Here is a 12,829-nt window from a genome sequence, read left to right as displayed (position 1 = left end):
GTTTTGAAACAAAAAAAAATTTACCGCGTCACGTTAGAGCCTATTAAAGAATAAAGGACGTTTCATATATAAATTTACCATAGTTTTGTAGGTTGAACAATAAATAAGGAGCGTGCAAGTAAATAATATTTATACAATTAAATAAACCTTAGCAAATTCAATATTTAATATTAATGTTTAAATATAATTTATCTGTTATGCGATAAATTAAAAGAATACCCTAATTATTGGTGTCTTAAAGCTAAATCGATATGAAATCGATAGAGGGCCAAGTGCACCACTGATTTTAGGATTACGGACGCCATTTTGAAAAAAGAAATCGAGAATTATGTGGCAAGAATCGAATGTTGGTCTGGAACAGAAGGCTTCACTGAAAATTAAAACGGATACCGTGTACGGGATGGAGACCCAGGAGGAAAGAACATGGTCCCTTACACAACTCGGTGAACTTCCTACTGAGACGCGCCTGACTTACGTCGAGAATGTGGGACTTTTCCACGGAATGGTTAACACGTCACCAGGTTATTATCCTCTTCAAAATGACTAGACAACACCTTTTTAGACACCCTCCGAAGGACATCCGAAGTTTGGCCAGGACTTTCAATTGGCTCCCAGGAATAGTGCAACACTTCAAGACGTTCATACCACGTCGCATCCAATGGAGCAGGCAGCGAGCAGCAGTACCAACCCTTATATCTCTAAGCTTCGGAATCTCTCAGGTTTTTGCAAAGTATTTTGAAAAAAAACCCCCTTATGTTCAATGCAGATTTCCATTTCTAAGGCTAAATTTATAAATTCCAAAACTTTTTAACTGGACCGATACTCAGATTCTTGTATATTTCAGAATCCACCGAATCAGGTTTGAGCAGCTTTTCCGAATCGGGCTGCGAAGGAACTGCTTCCTCAGAGGGTACTTCCACGGTGACACCAGCATCAGGGCCTTGGAGGCCTTGGGCACTTAAGGAAGAAGTCACTGAACATTATCCAAAAGAAAACAGTCCTTCACATGCTGCATCACCAGTGGTGGAGGACAATCAGAACCATGCCAATAAAGTCAATGAGCAGTCGGCCAAAGTGGTGGAAGAGATACCACCAAAGGCGATCGAAACGGACTCCGTAAGACGTGCCGCCAAGCGGAAGAAGGAGGAGGAGCAACTGAGGAAGGAGGTTGAAGAACTTAGGCGAATGATGCGAGAGAAGCATAAGCTCAAGGAAGCCTTTGTAGAACTTCTCGATTCCCTTCATAAGAAGGGCATACTCACCTACATGTCACAATGGGAGGATCTTTATCCGATCATATCCGAGGATCATCGATTTTCAGCCAAGTTCGGCCCTCACGATTCAACACCCCTGGATCTCTTCCACGAATATGTGGAGATACTGAAGTCAGATGTGGAACAGAAACTCATTCGTAAGATACTCAGGGAAGGATCATTTGTGGTTCAGCCAAACACGTCCTACAAGGACTTTGCTAGAATTGTGTTTCAGGATAGGCGCTCGGCCAGCTTGGATGAGGACAATGTGATGGTCGCCTACGGTTCCCTGCATAAGAAGGTAATTTTAAGCTATATCTAGTTTGTACACATATTAAACCAATTGTGCTCTCAGGCAAAGGAGAAAAATAGAAAGCGTATCAATGAAGTTAGACTTCTGCGGAAGCTGGAATATGAGGTTAAGGACAAGTGGCTAAGGGCCGAGGTCTCGGTAGACGAACCGTACAGGAATGCCAAGAAACTGGTAGAGCACTTGGAGTCCTTTCACTTTTACGATAGGAAAATCGGCGTGAGAAAAATCTGGAAGGACTTTATCAATGAAAGCGAAGATGAAGTAAGCAAGATGTTCAGCCATCACCATCGGCGATCCCCTGAATCGAAGAAGAAGAAGAGGTACTAAAAGTATCGTAGCATAAAAAGCGGTTAGAGCACAAAAAAGTCTGAAATTATTATTATATTATAAAAAAAATAAATAAATAAATAAAAACTAACAATTTTGAAGACGGCTTGTTGATTATTGCATATTTGTTTTTTCAATTGAACCTCATCAAAGATCAGTTTTGCATTTTGATAGTTATACCTATTGATTAAAACCAATAACACTGTATAATGGTTATTGTCGGCATCATATATAAGAATAAAATAATCAAAGAATAATAAAATGTAACGTTGGTATACAAATTACCAGGGCAAGAAAATCAATATTTGAAAAATAAAAAGAATGTTATTTGTCCTAGTCGACAAAAAACCGTTTACCCAAAGCTATCCAAAACGAAATCCAAACAAGACGAGGGGCCAAGTAGTGCCGCCATCATCTTCATCTGCTGCCAGCAAACTGAACAATGCAAACGAGATTGCATAATGGCTCCCCCCGGCCTAATGAGCTCCCAGTCTCGAGCTCTCAGCTCCAACATCGTGCCACAATGCAACAAATCATGTGTCTGGCTCAGAATTTTTGTCGCACAATTTGGCCAACAACACAGCAACGAACCGCAGTCGAAATAATAACAGACTGTCTGCTTTGGCTAAGACTCCCCGAAAATTTGGGTTCGCCTTCGGATGACAATGGCGCCAGCGCTAAATAAAACCCATCCTAAGAAGGCACCACACTTTTTTGTTTATTTTTCACACGTGCAACGCAATGCATCGCTTAGGAAAGCAACGCGTGTATGCGAAAGTGGAAATTTGCAAGTAAAATACATAAAACTGAATGCTGTAAAAGATAAAAATAGGTTTATAACTGCAAGAAAAGTAAGAAAAATTTAACCCAATGCTTTTTTTTTGCCAACTTCGTAATTACAATATTTAATCAGCTATTATTTTTTTATCTAAGCCTCTTATAAGCATAAAATACAATCCAATTATTTATTCAATTTAATAAAGAAAAAAGACCTTATTCGTTTAACTGAGAAAACATTGTGCAAAAATTAAGTATAGCAAACAAAACAAAGTAAACCTTTTCCTTGGCCAAAACTGAAGCAAAACAATTATTTGGACAATTTTGGATTCCAAGCGATTTGATGCGAATTCATTTCAGGGTCGAAAACGATGAAGGCTTTTAATTGAGAATTGACAAAAAAAAGACCGACCAAAAAATATACTTATAACCACACATAAATGGAATAAATAATTGTTGATGGCGGAAAATGCTTTGTATAATCGCCAGCTGACCGTATCCACAAGATGCGCCGAAACCTCTGACATTTTGGCCACCGAAGAGTGGCGAAATAGATGTTGGTTTTTTCGGCGATGGAGATGCGATGGGTTACAGAACCCAAGGTGCCGACGCCACGTGATGCGGTAAACAGTCAAAGTCAGTCACTGGGTTACGCTAACCTCAGATGTATACACAGGCAAAAGTGGCGAGACATCGACATCTATGCGGAGTCGCCTGGGGAAAAAGAAGTTAATTAGCATCAGCACCAGCCCAAACTTAATTATGTTATGTTATTGTAATTTATCATTGTTTACGCTTTGTGCCCGCACTTCTTTTCCACCTGTCCATGAGCAAAATATGTTTAATCATTGCCCAGCATGCCTCAGTTCGGAGTAGGTGTAACACAAAGTTCCACTTCCAATAAATAAGATCATGTATTTTGTTTTAAAGACAAAAAATTATACATTTCAAATTTCAAAAGTCTTAAGAAGTAAATCTGTTGCTTAAACAAAAATGAAAAGCTTAAGCGCTGTAATTGTAATTTCCTTATTTTTTGGTTTAAGGAAACTACACATTTAAGCAACGCAACGTGAGATTAATAATCCGATTTTGTAAGACCAAAAAAAATTTCTTGAACCGCTCGCAATCGGGCCGATAAAGAGTTTTTATGTCAATCTAGTGATGACTTTCCTTTGGCAGTCGCCACGCAATGCGAATGTTGCGTAACCACAAAAGCCCAAACAATGAGCCCAATTGTAATTAAAAAGTTGTCTGAGGGCGGCGGAGATCGGGGATCGGAGATGTCAAATGATAGATTAAGCGACCCAATTATGAGTGTGTGGCTCCGAGGCTGCGTGGGATTTTGCCAATTTTGTGAAATATATGTGGCAAAGGAAAGTGGAATTGCAGGCAATGGAAAATTATAGCAAACAATCTCACACCAGCCGAGGGCCAAAAGGTACCAGCATCTCGTGCGTTTATATATAGAGGCGATACTACAAGGTAGATCCATGACGATGACGCCTAAGGTCTCTCGTACTTAACTTCATGGTAAGCGGAGCTTTAAATTTTATTGTTGCTCCGGCGGCGAGACCCATTTTTAATTGTTGCTCGCCTCTGGGTAACCCATTTGGAGTGGAGTGCAGATCTAATTGCAGCCACAGCCATGGATATGCCTTTGGATTGTGTGTATCTTTCAGAGACAGATTCGTGTGTTTTGTTGTGCGGCGGCCTTTTGCAAGTCAGCGTTCTTCAAGTTCAAGTTCGGGCCTCCATCATTATGGCGATCGGAGTTGGCCGCTGCTCGCACTTAATGATTTCACACATCTGCTGCTCCGACTGATTTTGAGATCGGATGCTCGGATGCATAAATCACTTAAACAAATGCGTTCAAAGTCACAGCAAATAACAAGAAATGCAGGCTTCTTGTGGAGGTCCCAACTTCGTAATACTCTAGGTGTTGAGACCTAGGGATTTATTTCGATCTTCGATGTATAGAAAATAAAATTTTTACAATTTATATTTCCTTTTAAATACATATATAATATAAATATATATGTAAGTGGATATTAAGATGGTCTGTTTAGTGGTGAAACACTTGAAAAATATTTAAATATCTTTTCGTTTACTGATTCCTTTGTTAATCAAGTTTTTCATTAAACCTTAGATAATGATAACCTTTTTAAGTCCTGTGAATTTTTATAGCCAATTAGAATGAAATGTTTCAGTAACAGAAGCTTCGTTTGTCTCATGTTGAAGCTGACATTTGGTTACTCTTGAATTGTCCTTTCTCTTTAGCCACTTTCATTTTTTTGTGTCCCAAAAAAACATATTTTGGTGCTCTGAAATTAATGACATAAAAGTAAACTCAATTAATCCTGGTCTCCATTATACCTTCGCCTAGAGTATTTAAAAAGATGACCGGGTGTCCCGGCAAATTGGAAGCGATATCGAATCGATTTGAAGTTGTTGGCTGGCACTCCACCGCACTTCGCAATTGCTGAAAATGCAATTAAATTTTAATTTGCTGAACGACCTCACAACGGGTACATTTCGATGTTTTATGTACGAGTGTGCTCGAAATGCAATTTGAAGATGAGCTCGAGGTGCGTGAGAGGACACTTGGAACAGATCAGAAGCTGAATCGCCTTGTAGGGGTGAACTTGAGCAGCCGCAGCATTGGCGGTGCTTACTAAGAAAACAACCAAACATTATTAAGCAATATTATTGGGCCGAGCACAATGAAAATTAATGAATTTTTGTCTTGTGCTCTCATTAGGTTAAATCAAGAAATCACATTAATCAAACTGAGTAGGCTCGCATAGGCAGCTAAAATTCGTTGTTAACAATTTAAACATTTATTTCGGATTGTATTTATTTTTCCATTTTTCTGTTTATCATCATTATGCTGCCCTTTTTGCTCGCTTCTTCAACACCTTTTGGCTAATGATGAGCAAATTGTGCCGGAAGCAATTTGAGCTCTATTGATTTTATTGACACCGTTTTGCTTTGTATCGGAGATTCCAAAAAATATACAATTGTTACATAAATGTAAAAAAGCTTAAATTATTAAATTTAGCCCAAGGCCGATTCGGCTTAGCTCAAGACAATTAAAATAAAATCAAACATAAATGCATAATCATTTGTTTAAACAAAGCTTGTAACGGTTATCGATGAGTTTTGCCTTTTCACACTTGTTTCTTATTTTTCGCACAAAGGAGGAAAAACAAAAGACTCAAGCAGCGAACTTGCTGCGCCAACATGTTCGAAGCTGCAATTTGCACTCGAGACTCCGAGTTATGGACCCCAAAACCAGTGGCACACTGCCACATTTATGGCAGCAGTAGCTGCCACTAACTCAATTAGTCGTCGAATGAATTCCAAGCTCATCTCCAGCTGAAAAGCCTCCCGCTGTTTGGGCCTTGTTGGTCGATATGTGGTATATATATTTTGTTCCCGCGGCCCACTTGATCACTCGTTCAAGCCAAGCCTCCCCACAGCTCGGTTTGAGCCACGTTCGAACATCGAACCGCCGACAGTTTTTGCTCGTTTTGGTTTGTTTGGCTTTTTGGGGCCAAGCTATAAACCCTGGCAAGATCGTCATTGCGTTCAGTTGGTAAAAGTGAAGCGTTGCGTGCGGTTATCCCAGCCACAATACCTACAACTTGGAGTTCTGTGCAGTTTGCTCATCGAGTTTTGAGCCCGTTCGTGTCGATCGTTTCAATCAAAAGGTGATTATCACACATCACAGGACCTATCCTCTAAGGACAAGTGACTACAAAACAGTGTTATGTTTTTTTCGAGAATGATTTACATTTTGCTTGTTAAAAAAGTTGTGTTGAACATTCAGATTAAGAATTAGGATTCGGACTTAAAATTTTTCATTGATTTAAAAATTAAACTTAAATAGTTAATAGTCGATGAATAAAGTTTTAGCTTCTGTTGGTAATTTCCTGTTGGATTTACTTGATAGAATAAACATATGTTGAGCTATTTTGTTTTAGAACTCAAAGATTTTGGGTATACTTATTTCAATTTACAACAGTATTCTCCTTTCAGGCTGCTTTATAAACGTTAAATATTTACTTTAAGTTAGTCAAAGATAGGTTGTTATGTTTTTTTGCTAGAACAGTTCGCCGACTGACGATGATAAATCAGATTTTCCTAGAGTTCTGTTCCGACCTACGACAATTAAAGCTGTCACTTTGCATTCTGTCAGTTTGAAGAACATGGCAAATAGTGTGAAAAACGTTGTTAGTTAACCCAACAATGAGTGAGTCTTTTTTCTTCATTTATGGCCCCATTTCGGTATGTTTTTCGGCTGACAGTCGCCCACTCCCAGCCGCCACCCCCAGGGTCATGCAGTGAAGCAGAAGATTACGCAATATGTTGGCAGTGCAAATGAGTGGAAAATCTAATTTTCCAGCAGCATGCAAATATTCGGGTTGTAATTGCCAAAATGTCAGGCTGCGGCAGCTGTGAGCTACTGCGGCTACTGCATAGAATTCGGATCGTAAAGCCTTAAACCAACATGCCAATAATATTTTATGGCTAGCAATTACAGAGACTTGATAAGAGGCGCTTTGACATTTTTACAGCTGCAACTGGAGATGACCTCACTTGAATGGCTATTTAAAGTCGGCTTTGGCAGGTCAATGGTTAAACAATTTCAATGCCATTCCGTCTGGCAATTGCGGAGGAGGACTCGCAAATCTCCCCTTTTTTGGTGTGCAATCTTTGAAAATTCCACAGAAGAAATCCGCAGTCACGATTCCGTCTCCCATTGACAACGAAACAATTTATCTCCGCGGAATGCGGGAAAGTCTTTGCAAAAAATCTCTCTGGGCTCCTCCTGTCACTCTGTTGGATGGATTCTGCTTAAAGGAAAGTTTTTTCGCCAGTGGGCGTATCTCTTCCGCCCCTTTCGGGTTTTACATATGCCAATTTTGAAGGTACTCTGTTCTCCATTCTTAAAGCCTTTATTTGCTTTTAGCATTGCGGAGTTTATAATATCATTAATACATGGCAATATCTTAAGCTAGATTGTTGACTTTTGTTGTCACAAATTTCAAATAATTCCGATTTTGTTTGGTCTATAATTCAATTAAGGTTTTTTAGAGCTTTACAAACGTGTCATATTAATAATGTGTATCTTAAGTGGTGTGTTTCATTTAACATTTCCGTTTATTAATTAGATTTGAAGATAAAATATTAAAAACGTTAACTTCGAATGCATAGGTCCTCTCCTGAGAAAAGTTATTGAAGTAGATCTCAAGTCATTTTACATTTCACAAGCCACATGAAAGTATTTTTTATAATTTTTTAAGACAATAAGATTTTATGTTAAAAATGTTTCGCAGTAAATTCATTGGACGGCTAGGTTCTGTAATACCGAAAAGACTTTTTCTCAAAGCTTTTTATGCTTCACCCTTTTTATACGTTGGTTTGTTTATTTACCTTGGCAAAAAATTTGAACAGCTCATTAGCGCCTGCTCCGAAGATGAAAGTGAAGCTGGGCCCAGAGCCAGACAATTGAGAAGATTCCACTTGAACCTCTCACCGTGCCCCGCCATTCCCTGCTTCCACATATCTTCATGTGACGCGCTGTCAGTATTTATTGATATGGCCTGCACATATAAATACGATTTTATGTGATGACCAAAAACTGAAAGAAGAAACATGACCATTTTCACTATCATTTCGCTTCACTGTTATTGTTTGCTGCACTGTCTGTGGAATTTCAGTGCTTTGCTCATCCGAGAAAACCAGTAAGCTGCAGGTGCTGCCTGCTGCCTGCCGCCTGCCGCCTGGTGACCAGTAAAAGTAACGCTCCTTCGGCCTGTCTGGTGGTCTGAAACTGGCCACAGTTGACAGACTTTCTTCTACAGTCTGTCCAGTTTTTCTGCATATTGTTTACTGTTGGCCAGCGGCCGCTTCTTCGGCTTCGGGCCAAGACGAGACCAGCCAGATCTGGCCAAGACCAGACCGAGAGACCAAGCAATTAAGTAGTCGCATCGCATCCGCCTGCAACTTTCATAACGGCAGCATCCTGCTCCCTTTTGGTTTTCTGCGGTAACTCCGCCAAAAAGAGGTCAAAGTGGTTGACCCACAGGTGCACAGATGGCGCAACAGCAGCCACGGCAGACGCAAACATTCTAATTAGCACTAAAAAGAGACCTCGAGAGGCATCAGAGGCAGGCTATCTAGATACACAAAGGTGGGATGTTGTTGCAACAAGTCATCAAGTGGGTATTGCAGCTGGCAAATCCGTGTTCTTTATAATTACTGTCATCGCACCGTGCTGTGGTGCTTAAAAAGCAGAAACTCGTCTTGGACTTCGGATGCGTTCTACAAAAAACGAGCTGCAAGTGCAAGTTTCTCGATAATTTCTCTGGAGAAACGTCTGCTTATCGATTGATTTCTAATTAACAGGAAATGACAGAGGCAGATCTAGGTAGTTTAAAATAAATTGAAAAGGCTTTGAGATGATAATAATGATAATATTCAACAGAACCTCCGTTTAAATGAAAGTCGATCGAATCATAAAAATGATCTCAAACATTAGCGTTCTAAGCACTAATATCTTCAAATAGGCCCTTATAGAGTTTTCTACAAACTTTAATTTAAATAAATAAAACAGACTACGTTCCAAATCCTTTTACCAAACCATGTTTGATTACGTTTTAAAATTAAACCAATCCCCTTAATCGAACATCTACCAAATAATTTAGAAATACCTGAATAACTATTTTTAGCCTTATAACTCCGGTTCATGTGATTTAGACACCTGTTCCGCTCTTAGCAGCTAATGACAATTTTTTTACTTTATCTCTAAAAATGTTCGAGGCGCGTGATACATAAATAAAATTTGTTTGCCATCTAAGGGGGAAAATTCAGGGGAAAACCAGTTATTTAGAGCCTCGCAGAGACCGCTGTAAAATGTACTGTATAAGCCGGAGATTAATTGCCATGTTTGGGGGGTGGTGAGTACAGCAGGTGGGAGGGGTATTAATAAAAACACAAAAATGTTTGGCAGATGCAGCCACGAAGTCAGCACAAGTGGCTTGGAATTAATTATCTAACAATTCGGATTCGGAATGTTGCACAGATGTGCGCACGATAGTGTGCTTGGAAAAACATCTTTCAAAGATTTCGACTGCTTTTTGCTGCGGTTATTTTGTAATATTTATCACGTTTTGAAGGTTGCTTTTTGCACGCCGCACAGGTGAATTATATAAATAAATACCATTTGAAGAGCCTAAAAATCATCATTAGTCATTTGCCTTTCTCCCACAATTTGTATCTGCAAGTGCCAGTGCCTCCATTGAAATTTTCAATAAAGCAAGTATTGCGTAAGAAAAGAAAACAAGCCACAAAATACAAAAGCCAGGTCGACAACAAAATCAAAAGCCAGACAAAACGAGAGCTACTTGGGAGCAAGTGCCCGAAAAAAAGAGGTAAAGACAATTGGTTCGGAAATATTTCACCAGCTGCCAATGCCCTTACCCACGGCAATTAGTCTGAGAGAAGCAGCAACCGTATTGGTAGTGCTTTAAATAGGAAGAGCAAATGAGGCAACGGAAATTCAAATTACAAAATTTACAAGCCGTTAAAAAGGGGAAAAAACATGCAATTGCGCGTGGCCAAAACAAAGGCCCAAGCCAAAAGCTTTATCAGGCGGAAGAGTTTCGAATATTGACCAGAGACCGAGAGACCCACCAATATCCATATGGGTAATGCATGACCATGGACGGGCCGCGAAGCCTCGAACTCGGGCAACTTTCTCCATTAACTGCGAGTATTTATTAGTTTGGTATGCACAAGACAAACTCTGGGCTTCAGTTGAGCTAGAAACGCTGGAGTGCTGGAATGCCTCTGACTAATGGCCTTATATGTGTGTTCCAGACTGTTGCCGAGTGGTTTCTTGGATAGGTCAGGTTTCTGGGCTAGGTCAGTTACGGTTTGGTAACTTTTTTTGAGGTCCTTTCGACTCCTACTAAGTAAATTATTTTTTAAAAAGTATAAACTACTAAATAAGAATTAAAGCTATAAGTTTCTTTTGTCCTGTGTAGCGAAATTTTGACTTTTAATGATTGAGCAGAAATGAAAATAGAAGATCATTAAAACTTTTTGCTTTTAATTTCCCATTTTGTACAGACAATTTTTCCTTCAGCTGTCTGAGCTCTTTTAATCAGCAACAACTAATCTTAACTAATTTGCAATTTGTTTTGGTCAGTTGAAGATAATTAACTTTTATTGTAATGGATCAACAAAGCCCAGCACGCGTTTCAGCAATTTCCAATAAAATGGAGCCTCAGCTTAGATCAGCCAATTTAAATCCGGATCTAATTGCAAGCAGACAATTTATATAAGATGCATTTTTGATTAGTTGCCAAGTGGCTTGCAACCACAACCAGTCGCTCATCAATAAGCCCATAAAAATTTGCATACAATTTTCATGGTTTTTATGTTCAGATATAAAACAATGAGCCCATTTGCATAGGTTGTAGTAGAGAAGAGAATACCCTGTTGCTGGGCGAAATAAAAGTCAGTTGTTCTCACGTTACGAAATAGAAACCAGGTTGAAGGCCCCTCGCCGAAATGGAAAACTACTTAATTAGACGAAATGGAATCAAATTGTGCAAAATGACAATTGTAAGCGACAAATTCCATCCACAAGATACAGTCAAAATTGATCAAAATCGATGCAAAGCATTTCCAATCAGTGATTTTGCATAAAACCCAGCGACTCATCCAAGCGGAAATGCATTGGGTGGGGCGAGTCAGATCCAAGCCTAGTCGGACTTGTTTTTTGAGTCAGTTTTAGGCCGAACTCGGGGGGTTAGCCACTCCAGTCTGGATTTGTCAGAAATTCGATCAGGTTTGCTGGTTTAATTGGCCAGAATACGACTTAAATTACTACTAAATAGGTTCTGATTCACGAATTCCTCATTTATTATTCAGAATTTTAAATATGTATTCATTGATACAAAAATAATATAATATAATTAAATATAATATAATATAATTAAATTTAATTTTTAGTGGTAATTTAAATAAAATAGCTAAAGGAATAATTTCTCAAAAGCTTATATTCTTTTAAACGAAAATTAAAAAAACATTTAAATGAATAAATTATTCCTAGTGATTTTCCAAATCAATAAAAATAATGAACTAATTTTTTAGATATCCAAATATGTCTGTGCTGCGAGCACTGCTCCTGCTGGCTTTAAGTGCCACCGTGGCGCTGGCCCAGCGTCGCCTGGCCCTTCCCGATCCGAGGAGCTGTGCCAACCGGGTGCGCCATGCCAGCTACCGGGATGCCCGGGGAGTGTCCCATTCGTACTTCTTCAGCTGGGAGCACGCTCCCACTCGCAGTCTGGAGGTGGACTGGCTGGACGCGAGGAATATTTGCCGTCGGCACTGCATGGACGCCGTTTCCCTGGAGACGCCGCAGGAGAATGACTTTGTGAAGCAGCGGATCGCCCGGGGCAATGTGCGATACATCTGGACCTCGGGCAGGAAGTGCAACTTCGCCGGCTGCGACAGACCCGACCTGCAGCCCCCCAACGAGAACGGATGGTTCTGGTCGGGATCGGGGGCCAAGATTGGACCCACCTCGCAGAGGAACACCGGCGACTGGTCGGCAACGGGTGGATACCAGCAGCCGCAGCCCGACAACCGGGAGGCCGCCCAGGGCAACGACGAGAGCTGCCTGTCCATCCTGAACAACTTCTACAACGACGGCATCAAGTGGCACGACGTGGCCTGCCACCACATCAAGCCTTTCGTGTGCGAGGACTCCGACGAGCTGCTGAACTTCGTACGCTCCCGGAACCCCAATGTCCGCTTGTAATTCTAACTAGCCTTAGCCTGAGGGAGATGATTAAAATTTACATATTTATGTAGCCTTAAACGGGACATTGATTGGTTGATCGATTGATTCTTTGACTCATTGACTGTTCAATCCAACATTGATGGCTTCCAGAAAACGCCTAACATTCGTTTGTTCGGTTTAGTTCGCAGCAAAAGTTCTATAAACAAAATTTGTAATAACATTCTGTGTCGATCCGCGCATGATAAACAAAATTGTTAAATAATTTTAAAAATTGTTAATAAATACAAATTGAACCCAACAGTGAAAGACTTTTGCTTAAACATTTAATGCATATATTTTTAT

General features: G+C 40.0%; 2 protein-coding genes across 5 annotated transcripts; both read left to right on the top strand.

Moving 5' to 3' along the window:
• Positions 1–323: 323 nt before the first annotated feature.
• Positions 324–1,917, top strand: LOC108033294 (pre-mRNA-processing factor 40 homolog A-like). 3 transcript variants are annotated; one of them, XM_050885072.1, is made up of 4 exons: positions 324–505; positions 563–719; positions 845–1,554; positions 1,609–1,917. In XM_050885072.1, the coding sequence occupies exons 1-4, from the start codon at positions 329–331 to the stop codon at positions 1,891–1,893; spliced, it is 1,329 nt and encodes a 442-aa protein (XP_050741029.1). In that variant the 5' UTR covers positions 324–328; the 3' UTR covers positions 1,894–1,917. The 3 variants fall into 3 exon arrangements, with proteins under 3 accessions (XP_050741029.1, XP_050741028.1, XP_016963050.3); XM_050885071.1 differs by having other exon boundaries at positions 324–521; positions 576–719; XM_017107561.3 differs by lacking the exon at positions 563–719 and having other exon boundaries at positions 324–521.
• A 4,330-nt stretch (positions 1,918–6,247) lies between these two features.
• On the top strand, positions 6,248–12,785 carry LOC108033693 (uncharacterized). Of its 2 annotated transcripts, none has more exons than XM_017108192.3 (2): positions 6,248–6,380; positions 11,836–12,785. In XM_017108192.3, the coding sequence occupies exon 2, from the start codon at positions 11,846–11,848 to the stop codon at positions 12,503–12,505; it is 660 nt and encodes a 219-aa protein (XP_016963681.1). In that variant the 5' UTR covers positions 6,248–6,380; positions 11,836–11,845; the 3' UTR covers positions 12,506–12,785. The 2 variants fall into 2 exon arrangements, with proteins under 2 accessions (XP_016963681.1, XP_016963682.1); XM_017108193.3 differs by lacking the exon at positions 6,248–6,380 and adding an exon at positions 11,461–11,530.
• The last annotated feature ends 44 nt before the right edge of the window (positions 12,786–12,829 follow it).

The sequence above is a fragment of the Drosophila biarmipes genome, chromosome 2L, assembly GCF_025231255.1.
Source record: "Drosophila biarmipes strain raj3 chromosome 2L, RU_DBia_V1.1, whole genome shotgun sequence".
NCBI lineage: Eukaryota > Metazoa > Arthropoda > Insecta > Diptera > Drosophilidae > Drosophila > Drosophila biarmipes.
The sequence above is the reverse complement of the archived record's forward strand: the minus strand, read 5'-3'. Positions and strand labels throughout refer to the sequence as shown.